Source organism: Penicillium vulpinum (genome assembly GCF_028829585.1).
Source record: "Penicillium vulpinum strain IBT 29486 chromosome Unknown utg000003l_segment0_segment0, whole genome shotgun sequence".
NCBI classification, from domain to species: domain Eukaryota; kingdom Fungi; phylum Ascomycota; class Eurotiomycetes; order Eurotiales; family Aspergillaceae; genus Penicillium; species Penicillium vulpinum.
Window position 1 is genome coordinate 1,739,877 of NW_026643243.1, and position 19,256 is coordinate 1,759,132.

The window sequence follows — 19,256 nt, forward strand, 5'->3', positions numbered from 1 at the left end:
ACGAGTCTCCTTTTATTCTGTCTCTTGTTCAACCAGCAACCCTTCTAATAGTGTTTCCAAGTTATCTTCTTTCAACGAGCGTGGAATTCCTCATACCTCAAAACCGAGACTCAAACTGAATGACTCTTTGGTGATGGATTCATGGGCTTCGAAACTACGTGAATAGTTTCCCCCCAGCTTCCTCCGCCTTCTCTTCACCTACGATCTTTTTCTTTCTTTACTCTCTCTACAGATCTCAACTCTCCTTCCTGTCCCTGTTATCTGTCCTTCGTTCATTCGAGTTGGCGTCCTGCTGGAAAGTTTATCCCAATCTGAGACTGCTATTTTCCTATATTCTCCTTTTATGTTGATAATTTCTGTGGCCACTACATGCCGTCGTCTTTATACTGATCGGCTCCGCTCTTTCTTCCGGTATGACCATATGTTGAGTATTTGTGCTATTTGCACCACCAGGATGCTAGATATTAGTCTTATGTTCAATTTTGTTGGATTACGTCTGATTAATTCTGATATCGTAAGATGAAACGATCATCCGGGCATGCAATGATACACCTGGAATAATTAACCCCATTAGCATCCATTGGTCTTCCGATCACAAGTGTGACTTGCAAGGTTTATCAAACGCCGGAATCCCCGCAAAGCCTCCGGGTCACGTGGTGTATATCCGAGCCCAGTTCTATAAAATCTTCCTCCGTATTCTCTCCTCTCAACATTCATTTGAGTTCGTTAAATCTGATTTTTAACACCTCAGTCTATAATGTCCACTGAAAGCCCCCCGCCCTTTATCGGGCGAATGCTCGCAATGTTTGAACCAGCACATATCATGACTTGGGCAATGTCGCGTGAGTACAGACGCCGAACAAACACCGAACGGCATCGATCTCAATATATGGGATTCGACGTCCGTGGATGTCCTTTTGCTATGCTTGTATTTGCCCTATGATGTATCCACTTTTCATACACATTATATTACATATGTCGTTTGGACCCTCTATGTATTCTGTGTGATGTATCGTTTGCGCATTCCTCACATCAGCGCCAATGTCTCATCTTCCATGGATAAACCGGCAATGTACTCTGTACTAACTGCAATACTACAGACTACTTGAGAGTTTGCGCTGAAGCTGTCTTCAAAAATGGCCAGCTCTTTGCTCCAATTACCCAGACCCAGAGACTGCGTGATGAAGCATTTGGAAAATTCTGGATCGATTTCACCTGTAAGTCTCACACCTATCATGTCAACAAATCCAGAGCAGAGCATCTTGCTCTTAGCGATCTCTACAATATCAATGGAAAAGAAGAACATCCTATTGAAAAAAAAAATCAAAAAACAAAACAAAACACAAATCCTAACCAAATCCACAGCAATCCGCCAAATGAGCTCCGACCCAAACAACAAAGACATCCCCGAGCCAGTCGGCTCCTCGGCTCTAATCCCGCCACTCCTCCGCACAGCCTCAGGAGTCGTCCTCGACATCGGGCCCGGCACAGGCACACAGATGCCACTACTCACCTCACCAGCAATAACAGCCCTATACGGTGCCGAGCCATGCAAAAGCCTGCATTCCTCGATCCGCGAAAAAGCAGTAGCAGAGCAGATCTCATCCAAGTACCACATTGTGCCGACAGGCGTAGCAGCAGACGAACTAATCCCCGCCTTGCGGGAGACGGGCACGGGCGTCACGGATGCGTATGATTCCGACGCGCGCGCGGGCATCTTCGACACGATCCTGTGTGTGCGTGTGCTGTGCTCTGTGCCGGAGATGGAGCGTACGGTGAGCGAGTTGTATGGGATGCTTAAGCCTGGTGGCCGGCTGCTTGTTACGGAGCATGTTGTGAACCCGTGGCGGCGGGCGAAGGGATCGATTGTTGGAAGGGTTGTGCAGGGTATTTATCAGCTTCTTGGGTGGAGTTGGTTTACTGGGGATTGTTGTTTGAATAGGGATACCGAGGCGGCTTTGAGAGCTGCTGCTGATGTGGATGGTGGGTGGGAGAGGGTTGAGTTGGATAGGGCTTTTGAGTGGTCTGCTATGCCTTATATTTCTGGGGTTTTGGTTAAGAAGGGGGTTTAGGTTTGTTTGAAGTTGGTTGAATCGGTCATTTCTGTGACGAGCTAGGTACATATGTGTTTTTCATCAATTCAAATGGGTATATTTGTTTCTATCATAGTTTCACTCGTGTCAATGAGGTCGTTAGGGATAATTTGGGGGTTTGAGGTTTCGTTTCGGACAAACAGACAGCATAAGCTTCAAGGGTCTGTGAATGAATGCGTGGATTTCCACGACAGGGCTTGCGAGCAGTATTTTCGCAAAGTTAGAACACTTAGTTCTGGTTAGCCCCCGAGCCAAGTGGAACACGTCCCACCATCTAAAGCAGCAATAAGTGTTAGGGGGGTAAGAGGCTTCAGAACATGCGAGAAAGCGGGCTGGACTCTCGCAATTACAATCCCTTTCGGGATAGTAGAAACGATAGAAGACTATATAGTGTGCACTTGTGAATATCATCTCGAACGATAGTCTGTTTCTCCCGGGAACACAATAGAAAACTGCGCACTGCCTTGGCTTCGAGAACAGCACGATCGACGAGGGGGTTTCGGTGATCTGGCGGTTGCTTCTTACGTGAAGGTAGACCTCGCTGGGCACAAGAGCCTTGGAAGGGGATTCTCTTTCGTGTTATCGGGTTCGTTTGAACGTTGATCAATGTTGCCTCTTAAAACCTCATGCACGGCTTCTAGACAGTATTTCATTCGTTTGGCTTCGGTCGTCCAGCAGGCCAAAAGTCAAACAAATCTAATGCCTCGGATGTCCATGGGCCTTGCTCTTTTTTCTCGGTTCCGTTGTGGGCTGCGTGTAATGATCCCCCTGCTCGGACCTGGCGGGCAGTCAAGGCGGTCGGGTCAGATATTGATTTCCGCAAGGGTGAATCAAGAGGTCTTTTTCCAGTCACCCTTCCAATCGTGGAGGATAATTTGAACCCCGATGCATCCATCATCTCGTCGAAGATAAACTGGGTTGAGTTTGAAGGTGCAAACTCTTCGCTTGATGTTGAAGGATTACCTGAGGTGGCAGCTAGCCTACACATAGATCAGTATCGCAATCTTGGTTAATAAGCGAGAACACACTACCTAGGTAACTGTTGCTCCGGGGGTTCTGTGGAAGGTTCACGGGTAGCATTAGCAGGCGGTGTATCTGAGGTCGCCGGTGGAGTTCGTGAAGTGCCGGGCAGTAAAGCATTGTACATCAGTTTTCTGCGTGGCTTTCCGGTCCCCATACGTAGAGCTGTCGTAAGTGCTCCAGAGCGTGGTGCCGAAGATGGACGCGATGGAGGTGGCATGTTCGTTGGAGGTGGATTGTTGGCTGGGGGTGGTACGTTGCCTGAAGCTTGGTCATTTGCGGGTTCGATAGGTTTAACATAATTGTTGACTGCATGCACTGGCGCCTGTTGTGTATATCGACCAGCAGACGCCTGTATGGGTGCACTTAAGAGAGAGCCTCTTGAAACCGTCGGAGTGTCAGAGCTATGTGGTGGGATGGGACGTGACACCGCTGTTGGCTGATTTTCGCGGTTGATTGATGGCTGCTCCACACGCAATTTCGCTCGAGGCCTGGGTATTTCTGTTTCTGGGGGTACAGTGGGAATGGGACCTTTCAATGGGGGTCCGAGGGGCTTTGGTAGTTGCACAGGCGACGGTATATTTTTTGATTTGTTGCCTAGGGGCCTTGTAGGTTGGACACCCTTGGTGGCTGTACGGACTACCTCGAGTGTTGCTGGACTGGAGGTAGGTTCAGATGTAGTTGAAACGGAGACCCTTGAGAATGAAGGAGGAATTGGTCTCTGCGGCCGAGTTTGTGTTGACTGAACTGTCGGTCTCTGCTCACAATTTGTTGTGAGTATATCGGCCGTAGAATCATCCCCGGCTCTGGGTAGTTTTTTTGCCACGTGGTTTACCCTCTGCCTCGCGGTGAGCACCTGATTTGAATCGGTCAAATCAATAACCTCATTTTGGGCACGCGAGCCTTTCTCAGCACTTCGATTCACCACCGAGGATATCTTCTGTCGCTTCGGTGCTCGTTCGGGTTCCTGAATGATGGAAGTTGGTCGCAGAGGATTCGTTTCCTCGTATGGAGGCACCAAATGCCCGATTGGAGTCCTTTTAATGCCCAACAAATCGTTAAGTGAACGAAAGGGCTGGGATGAACCGGAGGAACGAATAGGCGTGGAAACGGGGGCTGAGGTGTGGGTAGAGGTGCGGGGAATTTGGGACAGGGACACCGGGTCTTTAGTCTGCGGCGACCCCTGGCTGGATTTCTTTTTCTCATACAAGGTTGTTATGTCCGTTTCAGTGGTGCCCATTTTCTCGGTCACCTCAATCAAGACGCCTTTGTCCAGCTCCATCTCGTCACCATCCTGTACTTCATCTGGGGAGCGCCAGTGATGATCGCCGATGAAATTCCCCTGATCATCGTATACCATGACCCTTTTGTTGAATTTATGATATCTTAGATGCCCATCGTGCCATCTTTTAGACTTTCGGCGTAGGTCGTGCGTGTACAAGCAACGAAACTTGACGACTGAGGCAGTGACCTGCGGGGACGTCGGGGGAAAACGTGTGGATGATGAGGGTGTGGACATCATGATAGCATTTTTGAACACCTAATTTGATCATCGCTTCAGGGCTGCATCAAATGAATTCGTGAAATGTAGTTTGAGTCGCGTCGTTCTCGCGTTGAAAGCGGAAAGTGATAAGCTGATAAGCAGAGATAAGGAATTCAGAAATCTGCAAACTGGAGTTCCCACACTAAATCTGCAATATATTCGAACTTTTCGCCTTTGATAGTCAAATCAGTCTCCTTAGGAGGGATTGCATATCGCAGGAATAGGAGATTGAACGGAATGATTAGAGGTGCGCCGGAAACTGTGACGTGGTCTCCAGCTTCGTTTTTGTGAATTTCTATTTCCTGAGACATTCGGGCTTGATTATTTGCATAGTCCCACTCCCATTTCCCAATAGTGATAATAGCGCAGTTGCGATTTACTTTCACTGTGAAGGCAATATTCATGTTACCCCTTTCGGGGTCAACCCAAAGCTCAACGTCTCTATGCAGCTTTGCCCTAGTCTCTGACATTGCCACTTCTATCACAACTGTAGGTCGTCTTCTAGGTTGGCCTAGCGGGGGTCTTCTAGGGCCCCATCCCCAATCAGGCTGTTTAGATATACCATCGACATCGATATCAACTCCTGCATAAGTCAAGACTTTTTCATCCATACCCATAGGGCGAAGTACGTCGTCGATGGCTAGATCAAAAGCCCTGACCACTGTGTGGTGTTCGTGGGTGACCATTTTCACGATCAAAATATTCGTTCTTGGATTAAACGTAGTACGGATACCACGAATTGGGGTTTCTGTATCACTAAAGTCGCGTCGAAAGGTGAAGGTGTCGATTGAAAAGACAAAAAATTCGGCAGTCAGATATGAATGTCGTTGAAAGCACTCACGTTCAAATTGAAGGGTCCGAGAGAAGTGTTCTTTCCCTTGATAGACATACCGTCTAACAGATGGAGGTAGACCCTCCGAGTCGTAGTCAGATCCATTTTGATTGAATTGAGACATTCTTGACTACATATTCGTAGGTACCTAGGTAGTGGTCAATTAAATATAAGGATTATCAAAGATCAAGTTGGCAACCGGTACAGTTGATGGAATGAACGATGATGGTTATACGTAAGACAGACAGAGTCGGAGTTGAAGGCCTTAGGCATCAATATTTGGAAATATCGAGGGTAGAAAGACAGGTAAAATCTTCAATAGTTTGTGAATGACACCCGATAAAGACCTAAAATTTGGGGCAAGATATTTAACAAGCAAGAATCCTTAGCCATCAAAAGGGATCGGAACAAAATATATGAGAAAATCAACGTGCTGAGAATGCATCCAAAAGAATATTAGAGATGGCGATGAGAGGTTAGTCAATTGGTCATGTCTTAGTTGGTGATACGATAGATCGATATCTTCGCTACATTGGACATCTAAATTAGACCTCTGATTATTCGTTGTTTTTGTATCTCAGCTGACTCCCCGGTCAGTCTCACTATTGTGGTCTCTGCGGGGTAGAATTTTTTTCAAACCTCGTCTAACAACGCTGTCCACACCTATACCAAAATACTTTCTCAACAGGGGTATCCACTCGACAAACAATCTAGCTATTCCTACAAACGTCATGAGTACTCCTGTGACAGCTCCGTTTGGCCAATGGAAGAGCCCGATCAGCTCTACCTTGCTTGGCGCTGACGGTGTTCAATTTGAATCCATCGTGGTATGTTCAATATCAAGGTGGCTCATGTTGCAATTTTTAATGATATCTCCAGACAACAAATGGAAAGGTTTATGTCAATGAAAGTCGCCCCAAAGAGCAGGGACGAAGCTGCATTGTCGAATACTCTGGTGGTGAAGGACGCGATATCTTACCGGCCAAGTACATACTTGAGATCTAGCAATGCTTGAAACCGCTTCTAATGAGAGTTCACCAGATATGACGCTAGTACCAAAATTCATGAATATGGCGGCGCATCGATGATTGCTTCCAACGGGCATATCATCTTTTCTGATCGAGCGACACAGGATCTGTATAAGCTTGACCCCTCCACAGGTAATGTTGAGCAGGTCACCAAGACAGACACTGCTCTCCGCTATGCATGTACCTCGGTTATGGGCTCTTCGTCGGATAGCGATGGCCAGGCAGATTCGGGATGGCTATTGGCGATCGAAGAGGACCACACCAAGCCCTTGCCGTCGGAAGTTCGGAATCGACTCGTTGCGATAAACATGCAATCCAAAGAGATAGTCAACGTCGCCTCTGGCGATGACTTCTACAGCGCTGCTCAATTTTCTCCCGATGGCAGCAGGGTGTGCTGGAACCAGTGGTCTCATCCAGATATGCCTTGGACAGGAGCCCGCCTATATGTGGCTAAGTGGAACAATGGTCAGGTCACCGATGTTCACCATGTGTCTGGTGTGCCTAAGAAGGAAAGTGTTAGCCAGCCACGATGGGGCGTCGATAACACATTATACTTCACGAGTGATCGTTCGGGGTATTGGCAACTCTATCGGTATCACTTTGATACTTCAGAATGCCAGCGAGTGGCCCTACATGGCCTGGAAGAAGTGGACTTTTCTCAGCCAGACTGGCGTCTAGGAAAGTACGTTTGATTTCGACTCCAGGAGGCAGCCCTCTATTGTGTTGATGACTAACCTATATTTTCCTTCGCCAGCTGCACATACCTGTGTTTGAGTCCAACCTTGATGATCGCGTCGTACACAAAGAATGCTCGATGGAGCTTTATACGGATAGATCTGTCGAACGACTCCTGGCAAGACATGAATGTGCCAGTGACAGACACGATTATTCTAGCCGATACTCCCCTTTCAGACACGAAAATAGCCCTTCTTGGTTCCAGTGAGACAACCTTCAGCACTGCTTTTACATTGGACATCGCCGACACTATCACGCTCAATGTACTCAAGGCAGCTTCCGAGTTCCCCATGCCAAGTGGTCTTGTTTCGAAGCCCGAGCATATATCCTTTCCAAGAGTGCAAGGCAAGAACTTGGAGGGGATGGCACATGCCATCTTCTATGAACCTCAGAACCCAGATTATCTGGCACCCTCCGGAACACTGCCGCCTTTGATCGTCTGTGTCCATGGCGGACCAACCTCTCAAACTGGAACCGGCCTGAATATCACGGACCAATACTGGACTTCTCGAGGTTATGCTGTAGTGTGGGTAAACTATGGTGGTAGCTCTGGATATGGTAGAGCATATCGGGATATTTTGAACGGGCAATGGGGTAAGAATTCGACCCCTCTTACGGCAGATTCATTCGAAGCTCTCCCAATATTGACCAAATATCATTAGGAATCATCGATACAGCAGATGCTGCTAGCTGTGTGTCTTATCTTGCATCCACTGGCCGAATCGACCAAAACGGAATCGGCATTCGCGGTCAAAGTGCGGGCGGATACATCGTACTCCAAGCTCTTTGTGACTACCCGAATCTCTTCGCGGGTGGTAATTCTCTGTACGGGATAGGCAATGTCAGGACTCTCTGTGAGGATACTCATAAATTCGAGAGCCATTACGCATTCGCCTTGCTGTTTGATCCTGGTGCAGATGAAGATGAGAAAAACCGCATTTTCAGCGAACGCAGCCCCTGTCTCAAGGCAGACAAAATTACTGCGCCGCTGCTGTTGCTTCAGGGAGACGAGGATTTGGTCGTTCCTCTAAACCAAGCTGAGGAAATGGTCGAAATGATGACAAAGGCAGGTCGTGAGTCCAAGCTGGTGGTTTTCCATGGAGAAGGACATGGATTCCGGCAGGCAGAGAGTCGGATAACGGCTGTGGAAGAGGAGGAGAAGTGGTGGAAGAAAGCTCTGTTGAAGATGGATCCAGCGGACTTTTGAGACTATCACGACAATGTTTTTATGTTCCAGAATGAGTCGCCCTATAACTGATGCCGCAATTCATATTATATTATATTTGGAACATTCAGATATAAACGCGTTGTGGTTGGAATATCTATAGAGTATGAAAATAGTTTGTAAAAGGGGTTATATTCGTCAGTAAACCCCCCGTTATAACGAGTCAATTGAGATCAGGACCCAATTGAGACAACACGGTGTTTATGTAAGCACAAACAAGGGGAAACAACAGATACTACTGACAGGTCAGAAGGATCCGCCTGGTCTGATTTCTGGAGAAGCCGCGAACCAATTCTAATATAACTCGGTGACCATCGCCCTTTCAAGGCCCTACTTTCCCCCCTTTGCTCACCTCCCCCTTAACTCAAGGGAAACACTTGCTTCCATCGTGCTCTTCAAAATATTCCCATATCTCCCCTCATATTTCACATTATTATGGACATCCAACGCCAATTCTCTAGCGTGCACTGGATATGGGGAGGAGGTATCTCTTTCGTCTATGAGGTCGACCCTCGTATTGTTGTCAAAGTCCCAAAGTCAGGAGAATTTGAAAGGGAACAATTTAATAAAGAGCTCGAGATATACCGGATCTTCTCACAAAATATACCCTGTCCCTTTATCGTGCAATGCTTTCTCATTTCAGGCAACGGTATCTTCCTCGAGTATATGAGAGGTGGGTCCCCTATCAGCAGGCAGCTAACAGGTTTATCTGCTAATTACTCTAAATATATACATCGCTTTCTTATAGAATACAAGGAAATCATATTCGGGACGAGAAAACTATGGCGGTTACTAAAGGGAAAAATTTGGAGCCTCTACCCCTGCGAAAGGAATGGATAAACTATCTTGCTCAAGCTGTCGCTTTCTTGGAATCACTCAACCTCGCTCACGGTGATCTACGACCTGAAAATATCCTACTTGATCGTAACCGACTAAAACTATCGGACTTTGATTGTACGGCGAAAATTGGAGCGCAGTACGAAGCTTGTATGGCGCCATATGGCAGACAACTTAATGGCAACGAGACCGACTAAGGAAGGCGTGGAACTTCCGGCTTCCTTGGCTCTCGGACGGAACAGTTCGCCCTCGGTTCCTTGTACTATTTGATAAACTACGGATTTGAGGTTTATGGAGATCGATGCCTTACCGAGGATCCTTACGAGCATGGCCCTAAGGTCGTGGACTTGCTACAGGACATGAATTTTCCGGAAATTGAATGGTGATCCATTGATTGACAATATCATCGGCAAATGTTGGCATAACAAATATACCACGGTTTCGGAACTTGCCTCTTACACAAAGACTCTTTCCAACGAAATAACGGAAGTGGAGCAAAGCAACGGAATAGGAAGCGGAGAGGGAGGAAGTCATGAAGTGAGAAAGTCTATTGAGACAATATCCAGCGTGCGATGGCCTATATCTATAGGTCGCGTAATTCACAGGCTATGGTGTGGCCTTGCGGACTGGTGGACGTTGGTACCACATAGCACCAATGCCGAAGAAAAAATAGCCGAGCAAGCCAATGGTGACAGCTGTGATGATGTATATCAGAACCGCTTGGAAGAGGATTTCCTTTCGAAGAAGGAATACTGTCAAGACCTAGAGAAACGTGGACTGCTAGACTTGCTTTCTTCTGGTTAGCCTGAGCAGATTGGATTCATTTTCGATTGGTATAGGCACAGTAGCTAAAATGGGGTGATTGGATGAGATATTCTGCCGATGAATATGAGTGTTATAAATAACCCCAGAGTGTGTGTATTTGTTTTTAGTTGGATATGATTTAGAAAAAAAGCGTTGTATGGTCTTGTGGAATTTGATTGTCTGGTAGTTACTAGTTAATTACTTCTTTGGTTATATAATTCCTCACACTAGGTGGGATAGGTGTCTTTGTCCTTATTGGAAAGCAAAGACTTAGATACTAGTATAACGAATGATGTCAAAGTTGACTTCCAACGAAATAAGATCAAGTTTAATACAAGTCACAAATTTTGCTATTTGCTACAATCAAGTACAGACACGTTGACTCAATCCGCCAGCAGGTGTTTTATTCTCTATATGAGTCGTCTGCTAAAGACAGGGCAAGGAAATGGCAACTAAACTAAAATGGGACCTAGGACGAGGGCGCCATGCCTGAAATGGAAGAAGCCGCTACTGGCGGCCGCTAACTGCTAATCTCCATCGTTGCCTAATTCCGATTGAATTACAATAAAACAATCTACAACTACAGAATGAGTATATCCATGTACAAAGTAAAACCTATAGGATATATCTATCACGTGTAAGATTAGAGTATGTCAACAAGTCAAGTTCATGGATTTGATTTCAATCTCAACGTCTACATCCAGAACTCTCTCATACTGTTTGTACCTTAGATATTATAAGTAATGTGATGACTCACAAGCTAGCCCTCAAAATATACGCATATCCTTGTAAAATGGGCCCATGTGCTTCGTACTCTGTATGAGATAAGATGGCTACCCCTGATTTTAATATATAGAGTGGAGTAGTTCAGATCAACACACCACTTTCTTGAAATGTCAACACTGGGGGGCCGGGGCGAGAGCCGCATAAAAGGCTGAAACATTTCAGGTTTGGGGGCCGGAGTTATGTGTCATTGAGGGGAACATTCCCCCTTCCTTTGTTTTCCCACTTTACATTTTCCAAGAATTTGATTAAAATATTGACGTGGCTTGAATTAAGGCTTGTTACTTTCAAGGCGCCCGTGCGACACTTCCGGTTATCACTCCTATCTCCCCTTTCGAGTTCTCTAGCTGCTGAGAGAAGCCCTCACCCAACATGCAGAACATGACGAGACGCTTTGGTCGCATGACGACGAAGTCGTCTGCAGATGATAGCCAAATCGCTGTGCTCCTAAAAGATTTCGACGATGCAGACATGCTCCTGGGAAAGGTAGACAATGTCACCCCCGAAGACGTTCTGTCCCATTTGCTGATACGTGTTATTTGGTCAGATTGTGGAATCTACCCAAGCCTGGCGTGATGCCTGGGTCTCTATAGTAACTCATCAGAGTCGCCTTGTCGATGAATTCGATGGCCTCTACGGTCCCATCGTTGGCTCTTCAGAAACCCCATCCAATCACAAAGCCGTGGAGACAGACCCCATCAGATTAGGGCGGACAAATCGACTGCGGAAGGAATACGATGAGCTACGCAACGATCTCATAGAGGAACTGAGTGCTGTGGACACTCGCATGTCCCACCCGGCTACGCAAGCCAAGGAATCCCTTGCGCCAATGAAAAAGACGATCAAAAAACGAAATAACAAGAAGGTACACAATGAAGAATGACGGTTTTTGGTGGATCAATGGTCGCTGATATCTCAATTTCTAGACCGACTTTGAAATCTCCCAAGGGCGTGTGGATAGCCTGATGAAAAAGTCAAAGCGGACCGATCGCGAAAATATGAGCCTAGCCAAAGCGGAGGCAGAACTTACCAATGCCAAAGAGGTACAAATCGAATGTCTAATACTACTTACAGAATAAGAAACACTAATCCCTGTTCAGGCTTACCAAGCTGCTGACCATGATTTACGACAACGACTCCCAACATTGGTCGCTCTGATATTCTCCCTAACGCCATACATCCTCGAAGCACAAGTCGAGATCCAAAACCGCATGCTTGCGAACTATTACACGGTGCTTCATACTTACTGTGAAGATGAGGGATTTCCCTCCCCGCCACCAACCATGGAACAAGTTGTCCAAGACTGGGAGTTTGCCTTCAACCCTGTGCAAGGTGAAATAGAAAACTTCGGCTGCCTAACCCAAGGCAAGGCCATGCGCCGAGCCACAGCCGACCACGAAAATAAGAAACGTCCCTCAATCGGAAGTCGCCTCACCAGCACTGCCTCATCGGCCTCAGTCCCAAGTTCTTTCCGCCGGGGATCCCAAACACCAGGATCGTCGAGCCAGACACCCAGTGTAGCAGAATACCCTCCTTCTCCGCCTCTGTCAACAATTAGTCGTAAGAGCAGCGCAATTCTTGTTGGAAACACCTCAGCATCCAAGCCCCTCTCGACGGGCGGCGACTACTTCGATCCGCCTCGTCCATCATTCATGCCAAGCCCACAACCCACTCCCATTCCATCAGGAGTGGTGAGATCCCCCGCCGGCCCAAACATAGACTGTTTCCAGGCCAAGGTATCACCCATGGCTGCTGCCATAGGGAAGAAGAAGCCACCGCCACCACCGCCAGCTTCCCGTCCAGATTTTGTCACGGCGCTCTATGACTTTGATGGCCAGGGGGATGGTGACCTGGTTTTCCGGGAAGGGGACCGCATTCGCATCGTGCGGAAAACGCAAAGCACGGACGATTGGTGGGAGGGTGAGCTGAGAGGGCAGAAGGGACCTTTCCCTGCCAACTATGTTGAGTAATGGAAGATATTGAAAGATATGGAGAGGCTTTGGCTTATGGAACATGCATTAAAATGATGCATCGGGGGTTCTCTGACTGATCAACCCCTGCGCAGATTCTATCCAGGTACACGATTAATGAACTTTTTGTTTTTCTCCTTATAATTTATTCATTTACTCATATAATGCCTAATTTTGTCGAGTCTGCCAAAGTTGCATAATGGATTCTTTCGTCCCGGCAAGATCAGATCACATGCGAGATCATTGTTCCCTGATTAGCAAAAAGAGTTCAGCATCAGACCAAGACTCATCTACAATGCAAGTTACTTGAATGGATAACGTTTACCGACAACTGTAAGGGCTTTGTTCTTTATCTCTTTGATCCTGAACTGGATGCAGTGAAAGACCTCGAGGTCTCGTTCATTGTACTTGATATTTGAATATCGGATACTGTAGTACATGGTCAAAGAATCAACAAAGGGTTTATAACAATCTTGGGTTCAAAGACTTTCTTCTCAGTTCAAAGACGATCTCTCGATAGAACTGCCCCATATCCCATTTCTCGTACTTAAATAGCCACGGATTTCCCCGTCTAGTCTCTACCATCACACACCATCAGACAGAAAACCATTTTCCTAACTCACATTTTCATCCAAACCAGACCAAACCCTAACACCCTCCCCCCTAACAGCAATCATTCATTTCAAATCTAGAATCCCGCGGCTCTCGAAGCCCAAAGCCCCCCCAGCCATGGATGAAGCACACCGCGAAGCCTTGAGAAGGACCCGTACTATTTTCCGCTCAAACGGCAAACCTCACTACGAGGACCTCCACACTATGCCGGAGCTGTGGTGGGTCTCAGTGAAGCTTACCGATGAGCAGCGCCATGCTACCGACGACCAGTTGATGGATATTGTGATTGAACGTTGCCGCACTGGAGACTGCAAGGTCACTCACTATGATTCCATGCACCAGCAGGAGGCCTTTTGGATTTCGTTCCCGGTTATGAACCCTGACCAGGATCTTGCAGGGCGCGGCTGGATTGTCCTTGTTATGGGGCTTGCTGAGCACTACCAGATGGAGATTGCTGCCGGACGTCTTTCGGTCGATCGGGATTATATTTTCGGGGCTAGAGATAGCTCTTAGGTACGTCGTGCGTAGTTGATTGGTTCTTGTTACATTGATTTGGACTGTTGAGTTAGTTATTGTTATATTGCTTTTATCCTTTCTCTATCGTATCCCAAATTTAAGTGAAATTCATATCATGGTTTTTTCTTCAGCTGTGTTTCCCGTCTGTTCCACTCCTCCATAATGTAAAGCATAATCAGGTTGATGAAATGTAAAAAGAGGATTTATTATGGGAAAGGTGTATATTGTTGAACTTCAAGGTGCTTGGGGGAAGAATAGTAGATATTGAAATGAGATGATGTGACAGAATATAAACATCTCTTTTCTCTTTATAGAAATTAATTCTGAGTCACCCAACATCAATCGCCCGGGTGGTCTAGTGGGTAAGAAGCTCTTCACCTCCATAATCAAACAAGTTCATTTCACTAACAAAAACACAGTATGATTCGCGCTTAGGGTTCACCCAAAGCAATATTGCGCGAGGTCCCCGTCAATCCCGGGCTCGGGCCCATCTTTTTATTTTATTTTAGTTGTCCTTCAAAATGCGTATTCAACAAGCCTTTTGGTATGTCCCTTTTATTTTTAAAAACATACGCTATACTTCCCATTAGATTAGTGTTGACCACATGATCCAGTCGATGTGATGGCGACTTCAATGGTATGTTAAGAATACTAGCAGAAAAAGGTAGCTTAAAATGAATTTCTAAGAACTATACGCACCATTATTCTTTGGTGTACATAGGCTTTTTTTTTAAAAAAAAAGCAGACGTGAATTTCGGGGATTGATATGGCCCCTTCAGTAAATATACAGTAGTTTCTGCTCTATTAACTGCTATGCTCTTCCTCTACCCAGAGAGCACAGCACAGCACAGCCTAGCGTTTGGCAAAGCCCATGAATAGGCCCGAACCCCGGCCCCAAAGCCCAACCAGCAGTGGGCTATGGGCCTAATTTTCGAAGCCTAGCCCAACCCACAGCCCATTCGTGGGGGCCCATAAGGCCCCTAAAGCCCATTAAGAGGGGTTCAACCAGCATCTTGCAATCGTTATACGATATTGTATTCTAACCCTTCTGCTACTTAGGTAGAGTTTAAATTCAGAATTTAGGACTGTACTAGCTATATAAGTATATATTCAATTTTGAATAAAAATCCGACCAGTAGAGGTCGAGATACTACGAAAATAGGTTAATATTGTTACGAGCCAAGTCTTTCTGATGAAGAGTGCTGTCTATCAGAATACTAATCATAAGGAAGGAAAAGAAGAAGAGAGCAGGAGACAAAATGTACAAATTTTTTCTGATCAAAATGCAGGTATTTTTGCTGTGTAAACCAGAATTAAATATAGTGAGCAGAATATATGGCAGTATAAAAGTGGAGCGGCATATTTTATGGCAGAATTATCGGCCGCGCCTAATTGGGAAGACGGTACTGAAATTTCAGGCAGGGGGGGGTCAGATCTAGGTGTCGACTACTCCGTATGGTGGAAATGTATGGGTCCAATCAATGGTATTCCACTCTCCGTATTGCTGTATTGACTTCCTGGCAATTTATACTGTCCTGATTACATAAGAAATATTACTGCATACTTAGGATTAATAAATCCTCCGGTATCCTGGTGTATCTGCGCCGACACACCCCCTCAGCGGTCCCAGTATGCTTGCTGAGATCGCTGTATCATCTTGTAATTCCTAGTCTATAAGATGGCCTATATCAACCATGTTGAGCAGTCGCACGAAGCTCTCATGCTTTTGCCGAGTGAGCAATTTGGTGAGGCCATCAGCAACCATGCTTGCTGTAGGCACCCAGCGCACCCGTATTCGACCCTGTTGGACTTCCTGGCGGAGCCAATGGTGGTGAATATCGATATGTCGAAGCTTCGTTTCAAAAGCTGTGTCCTCGCTTGTCAATAAGCTGATAGTCCTCTCGTTATCACAGTCGATTGTCAGGTGGTGTAACGGAGTAAAGGCGAGGTTTTGAAGCAATCGGCGCCACTATTGGAGCTGCTTTCCTGCCTCCGATAGGCCGAGTAGCTCTGCTTCTGTGGTTGACGTTGTCACTGTGGGTTGCTTGCTTGCTTTCCAGTCAATTGGACCGCCGTATACTTGACAGATATACCCAGCTGAGCTTTTTCTATCCGGGTGGTCTCTATACGAAGCGTCACTTGCAAACTGCACCGAGTCGGTCCCAGTATTGGCTGTTCCGTACTCAATCGCTAGGTTCCGGGTGGAGTAGAGGTAGGTGATGACTCGATCAGCTGCTTGCTGGTGCTGTGGACCGGGGTTCGTGAGAAATTGCGCGAGCTTCGCGGTCGCCTTTGCAGCGTCGGGCCTAGTGATAATGGTGGTATACCCTGCTGAGCCCACCTTTTGCTGGTATAGTAGGATTTCCTTTGGCGTTGCTACCCCCTGAAAAGGGGTCAATTCCTTAACCGGCAGTGGAGTATAGACTGGTGCCCTTTCTGTCAAGTGATATCGGGTAGCAATGCTTATTATATAGCTATCTTGATATAACCAGAGCTTCTTTTGTTACCGGTCTCGAATGATTCGTATGTTTAGGAACTATGCTGCTTCTCTATGATCGGTCAGTTCCCAGTGTGCTTCGAGATCTCGCTCTAATTGCTGTGCCTACGCCTTTGTATTAGTATGACTGGCGATTAGGATATCATCTATATAGAAGAAAACTAGTAGTCCTTTTCCTATAAAAATGTATAGGTCTTCTGGCACTTGCTGTAGACCTAGCTTGCGGAGCACGCTTGCTGCTTCTTGCTGCTAAAGTCGTGGTGAAATCCGTAGACCGTATAGCGCGCGACGTAACTTCCAGTATTTACCTAGGTTTTGAAATCCCTTAGGTATATACGTATACGTCTCTTAGTCTAACTTGCTGTTTAGGAACGCGGTGACAGTATCTCTCTGTCTTAGGTCAAGATTAAAGGCAGCAACTAAGGTAAAAATCATCCTCGCTGTCCTTGCTGCTAGCGTAGCAGCTCTCTTTTCCTCGTGAGAGATGGTTTTAAGGTCTCCGCGCACACAGATACGGGCCTTAAGCTTCAAAAGGTACCCGTCCTGGTTAAATTTGTATAAGAACACCTATAAAAGAGGGAGAATCTGCTTCCTTCGGTCTCTTGGTTTCTTAATAACCTCAAAAGTCCCCTTTTCAGAGAGGGAGTTGATCTCCTTCCTTATCGCTGCGAGAAAACCTTCCTGAAATAGGTGGTTTATTATATCCTTCCAGTATTTTGGCGGTGGTGGGAGGTCGTCTCGGTGGCGGCGAGTGTCTGGTTTCTCAGCGTATAAGCCAGCGGCAAAAGTATAGAGTAGCGCCGGCGGTTCCACTTCTTGGGTGGTGCTTGTCGCGTAGGCGAAGTCTTTTTCCTACCTTACTTGGTGTCTACGCCTACCACTGAGTATATTGCTGGTATCTATATCTCCGATTATCTCTCTTCTCGGAGCCAGTAGCTCTGCCTGAAGTTGCTTCTCTAGTTCGTCTTTAGTGGTTTTAAGATCCGCTTCTTCTTACTGGATCTGGTCCCTTTGATCTCCCTCGGTATCTACCCCCTGACCAGAGCCAGTATACCTCTCTTGCTCCTGCGGTGGGGTGATTGGTAGTGGTGGTAGGGGCTGTTCAATCGGAAAGGAACCTGGTAGTGCTTGTGGTGGAGGGTCTGGGGTCGGCCAATATAACCTATCACCTACCCCCTGGACTGGGGTAGTCCCTCGTTGGTTGACTGTTATCTTTTGGACCTCTGCTTACTGCGGAACCTCCTCTTGCTGCTGTACTTGCTGAGGCTCCTATGCTTCCTATAGATCCTGAGTCCTCTCTTCTATCGTACTAGTCTCCTCTTGACTAGTAATTTGGTGGTTTATCACCTGTGCGACCTCCTTAACGGTGAGTTCCTGTGGTCCCGTTATAGTTGGTAGTGGGATAGGCTGATATTTCTTATAATCAGGGGTATATTTTCGTGTCTCGTCAATGACTGTATCCCTGATATACCTCACTTTCCCACTATATAGGAACCAGATCTTCCAGATATTCGAGGTAAGGTATCCCACCACGAAGCCAATCTCTGCACGTGGGTTTATCTTATCGGACTGTACTTGCTTCTCAATCCTGCAGTACGCTAAGCTTCTATATAACCTAATATTTGATAGGTTTATCCTCGGCGCCTATGGTGCGACTTCCTTCCTCACTTCCTCCTATGGTACCACCCACCGATTCTCGGCGGCGATATACGTTAGTGTACGATTTAATAACTATACGGCGGCGCTTGCGAACTCCGGCTATAGCTCCTTTGGGAGGTTCCCTTCGAGGGCGAGCATACGCATCCGGGTGATAATCATTCCACCTGATCTCTCAGTATACCTATTTATCTCTGAGTGCCCTGGGGGGGAGTGATATATCAGGATACCATCGCTTGTGAGACTATACTCCGCTGCTCTGCCAGCTGCTGCTTTATTGTCGTAGTGGAAGGCCTTGATTGGTAGCTTCCACTGATTTCTTGCAAGTTGTACAAACTGGTTGATGGCCAATTGATATTCAGGTTTCACTTCGTGAGTTATAATCCAGTGGAATCTCGGTCCTTCTAGGTAGAAGTGGGATATCCAGCGGTGCTTATTGTAGGCTGGCTGCAGCTGAATTAGGTCGAAATGCACCCTTCCAAAACGTCTAAAGGTACGTCCAACTTGTTGTCTTGAAATCTGCCTCGGAGCACTTCCTGTCTTATAGGTCTGATATAGAGATTCTTGCTCTGTGCTTGCTCCTCCTTTATCGTCAAGAACAACGCCGTCTACTATAGTAGCAAGCTTTGCTACGGTCCGCGGTTGAATGTGTGCTAGGCGTCGGTGCCAAATTTCAGAGGAAGCCCTTGATTCCTGTGGCTTCACTGATTTCCGTTGTGCTTGCTGCACAGTATATGCTTGTTGTAGCGGAGCCTCGCCTGGCTTGTTAAAGATCCAGAGATTGAATTGATCCTATAGGTTCACACAGACGATAGGTCTATTATTTGGGTCCCGTATACAGTTTGTATATTGGCACTAGAGGCCGCCTTTCTTCTTTAGCATCGCGTACGACACGAGACTCGTATAGAAACTTGGTGAGTATAGAGCGTCGCTTAAGGTGATCTCTATCCTTCCCTTTACCGGGTGTCTCCCTAAAAGTCTGACTTTGCCTCTCTCTAGCACCTACGTGGTACTATCTCCGGTTGTTAGGTCAATTATATCAGGTGTGAAGTCGACGAATAGGGCTCGGTTATTGCAGATATACGCACTTGATCCGGTATCAAGA

At 46.6% G+C, this 19,256-nt stretch overlaps 6 protein-coding genes across 6 annotated transcripts; 4 read left to right on the forward strand and 2 right to left on the reverse strand.

Moving 5' to 3' along the window:
* Positions 1 to 757: 757 nt before the first annotated feature.
* On the forward strand, positions 758 to 2,072 carry N7479_005765 (class I SAM-dependent methyltransferase; the record flags this gene model as incomplete). Its single annotated transcript, XM_057253461.1, has 3 exons — positions 758 to 842; positions 1,101 to 1,217; positions 1,366 to 2,072. 3 exons carry the CDS (start codon positions 758 to 760, stop codon positions 2,070 to 2,072), a joined length of 909 nt encoding a protein of 302 aa, XP_057107323.1.
* A 670-nt stretch (positions 2,073 to 2,742) lies between these two features.
* Positions 2,743 to 4,635, reverse strand: N7479_005766 (DNA helicase ZGRF1-like domain-containing protein; the record flags this gene model as incomplete). The annotated part of the gene is made up of 2 exons (XM_057253462.1): positions 2,743 to 3,073; positions 3,125 to 4,635. 2 exons carry the CDS (start codon positions 4,633 to 4,635, stop codon positions 2,743 to 2,745), a joined length of 1,842 nt encoding a protein of 613 aa, XP_057107324.1.
* Positions 4,636 to 4,769: 134 nt separating this feature from the next.
* On the reverse strand, positions 4,770 to 5,342 carry N7479_005767 (uncharacterized protein; the record flags this gene model as incomplete). The annotated part of the gene is made up of 1 exon (XM_057253463.1): positions 4,770 to 5,342. One exon carries the CDS (start codon positions 5,340 to 5,342, stop codon positions 4,770 to 4,772), a length of 573 nt encoding a protein of 190 aa, XP_057107325.1.
* A 727-nt stretch (positions 5,343 to 6,069) lies between these two features.
* On the forward strand, positions 6,070 to 8,458 carry N7479_005768 (S9 family peptidase; the record flags this gene model as incomplete). Its single annotated transcript, XM_057253464.1, has 5 exons — positions 6,070 to 6,315; positions 6,368 to 6,474; positions 6,530 to 7,198; positions 7,271 to 7,845; positions 7,914 to 8,458. The coding sequence occupies 5 exons, from the start codon at positions 6,070 to 6,072 to the stop codon at positions 8,456 to 8,458; spliced, it is 2,142 nt and encodes a 713-aa protein (XP_057107326.1).
* Positions 8,459 to 8,911: 453 nt separating this feature from the next.
* On the forward strand, positions 8,912 to 10,117 carry N7479_005769 (uncharacterized protein; the record flags this gene model as incomplete). The annotated part of the gene is made up of 4 exons (XM_057253465.1): positions 8,912 to 9,138; positions 9,225 to 9,452; positions 9,516 to 9,654; positions 9,779 to 10,117. 4 exons carry the CDS (start codon positions 8,912 to 8,914, stop codon positions 10,115 to 10,117), a joined length of 933 nt encoding a protein of 310 aa, XP_057107327.1.
* Positions 10,118 to 11,272: 1,155 nt separating this feature from the next.
* On the forward strand, positions 11,273 to 13,995 carry N7479_005770 (BAR and SH3 domain-containing protein; the record flags this gene model as incomplete). The annotated part of the gene is made up of 5 exons (XM_057253466.1): positions 11,273 to 11,386; positions 11,448 to 11,765; positions 11,827 to 11,943; positions 12,001 to 12,861; positions 13,582 to 13,995. 5 exons carry the CDS (start codon positions 11,273 to 11,275, stop codon positions 13,993 to 13,995), a joined length of 1,824 nt encoding a protein of 607 aa, XP_057107328.1.
* Between the last annotated feature and the right edge of the window lie 5,261 nt (positions 13,996 to 19,256).